The 2,228-nt window shown below is 45.2% G+C and overlaps 1 protein-coding gene across 4 annotated transcripts in view; it reads right to left on the bottom strand.

Moving 5' to 3' along the window:
• Positions 1–2,228, bottom strand: part of Zcchc17 (zinc finger CCHC-type containing 17) — a 41,853-nt gene that overhangs the window by 35,850 nt on the left and 3,775 nt on the right. Inside the window, exon 2 of one of the 4 annotated variants that reach the window (XM_021200187.1) lies at positions 126–246. The exons of 2 other annotated variants lie outside the window; for them this stretch is intronic. In XM_021200187.1, coding sequence (XP_021055846.1) covers positions 126–191 — 66 coding nt within the window. In that variant the 5' untranslated portion in view covers positions 192–246. Of the gene's footprint in view, positions 1–125; positions 247–2,228 lie in introns of those variants that run through there. One more of the 4 variants, XM_029539688.1, reaches the window with a different exon arrangement.

A 2,228-nucleotide genomic window follows, 5' to 3' on the forward strand; every position in this document is an offset into this window, starting at 1 on the left:
GTTATGAGCCACCATGTGGTTGCTGGGATTTGAACTTGGGACCTTTGGAAGAGCAGTCGGGTGCTCTTACCCACTGAGCCATCTCACCAGCCCCCAAAAGGGAAATTTCAAAGTGCAAAACATACCTCTCCTTGAAAAATAGTATACAGTGCAGGTAAGTTCTCCATGGTCTCAGGCCTTCCTGAATTCATTCTTAACAGTCTACGGCTCCTCCATCTCTCTTCTGCTAAAGCTAATTCAAACGTCCTTTCAGAAAGAAACAACAATTAGAGAGACATCTGTATTAAAGAAGGAGGGGCTGGGGATATGGCTCAGTCATAGAGAGCCTACTGTTTAAGCATGAGTTCAAATCCATACAAATCCAGGCACAGTGGCACGAGTCTGTAACCACAGTGGGAGGGGCAGAGACAGGCGGATCCCAAGTCAGTGATGTATAGACTGGATAGCCTAACCAGACTCATGAGCTCTAGGCTTAGTAGGTGACTGTGTTTCAAAAGGTAAAGAGGCCAGGTCTGGTGATGCGCACCTTTAACCACAGCACTCCGAAGGCAGAAGAGGTGGATCTCTGCGAGTTCCAGGTCATCCCCATGATAGCCCAAGACATACAGTGAGACCCAGTCTCAAACAAACAACCACAAAAGGTAAGGTGAAGACTGATCAAGGAAGACACTGAACATCCACCTCTGGCCTCCAACATCCCTACACATGCATGTACACCCATGCACACACATATATATGAACACATATATAACATATGCAAATAAGGAAATAATGACTGGGGTTGGGTATGGAGGTCAATGGCAGAGGTTGCCTAGCACGAAGCATGACACCCCAAGGTTATCCCCAGAAACGCAAAGAAAGAAATGTGCAGACAGGCCATTGGTAACCTCCAGAAAGCAATAATATCAGGCCACACAATAGACTATCATCCCATCTTAGCATTCTAATGTGGGACATCTGGGAACCTGGATGTCCTTCTCTGTGATTTGTTTCTTACCCAGTCACCTGCTCTTAGGGATCTGGTTGTTTGGCTAGTTCGTCTGGGATGCTGCCACTGCTTTTAATTTTACTTACGTTTATTTGTGTCTACAGTGTAGGGGCATGTCTGTATATTGGTGCACATGGGGGCACTCCATCTTATTCCCTTGACACAGGATCTCTCACAGACAAGTGCCAGTGAACCCTGTTCCCTCTGCCACAGCACTGGATTCATATACACAAGTAACCACCGCTTTCTATGTAGACTCTGGGGTTTTGAACTCAGGCCTGCACACTTGCACAGCAAATCTCTTTACTGGCTGAACCATCTTCCTAGCCTAGATTTTTGGGGTGTTTTTGAGGCTAGAGTTTTCCTGTGTAGCTCAGGTTATCCTTGACCTTGTGACGATCTTCCTGCATCCGCCTCCTCAGTGCTGGAATGACAGGCATGTGCAACCATGCTTGGCTTTATGATAACGGATATCAAATCTAGAACCTGGTACATGTTAAGCAAGGCTTGGTGACAGAACTGCATGACTATTTTGAGATGTGGTCTCACTGTATTACCCAGTTCTAGACCCCTGCTGCACTGAGATCAAGTGATTTTCCTGCCTTACTATTCTGAATCACTACTTCAGTGACATCATCCCTGCGCAGTGCTCACTCCTTTTATCACTACTGCTGTTACTCATTTGTCATGCAATGACTTTGGAAAGAAAGGGCATGTGTGCCTAGATCTCAGAAACATCAAAGAGGTCTCAGGCCAGAGGAGCCACAAGCTAGCCAAGGTTATACAGTGAGACCTTGTAAGAGTGGTAAGAAGACAACATTTACCAAGCATTTACTATGTCCAGGTACAATGCTGTGCAGGGGACATAAAATATAGCTTTTATTCTTATGTACATTAATGATGAACAGCTTCTAGGAGTCAGATCATGTTAATGCTTATGCTAAAAACCTAGCAATGAAGCTGGGTGTAATGACCTCTGCCTGTATTACCAACAATCCCCGCACTTCCTAAGGAAGGAAACGATTGTGAGTTTGAGGCTAGCCTGGGCTATACAGAAAGTCTGAGGCTTATGATTGACCAGCTTAGTTATAGCAAGCCTATCATGTCTGAGTATTCAGGTTGAGGAGAAAGAACAGAAAATTTGAAGATAGCCTGAAATACATAGTGAGATATTCACTCACACACACACACACACACACACACACACACACACAGAGAGAGAGAGAGAGAGAGAGAGAGA

Source organism: Mus pahari, chromosome 6 (genome assembly GCF_900095145.1).
Source record: "Mus pahari chromosome 6, PAHARI_EIJ_v1.1, whole genome shotgun sequence".
NCBI lineage: Eukaryota > Metazoa > Chordata > Mammalia > Rodentia > Muridae > Mus > Mus pahari.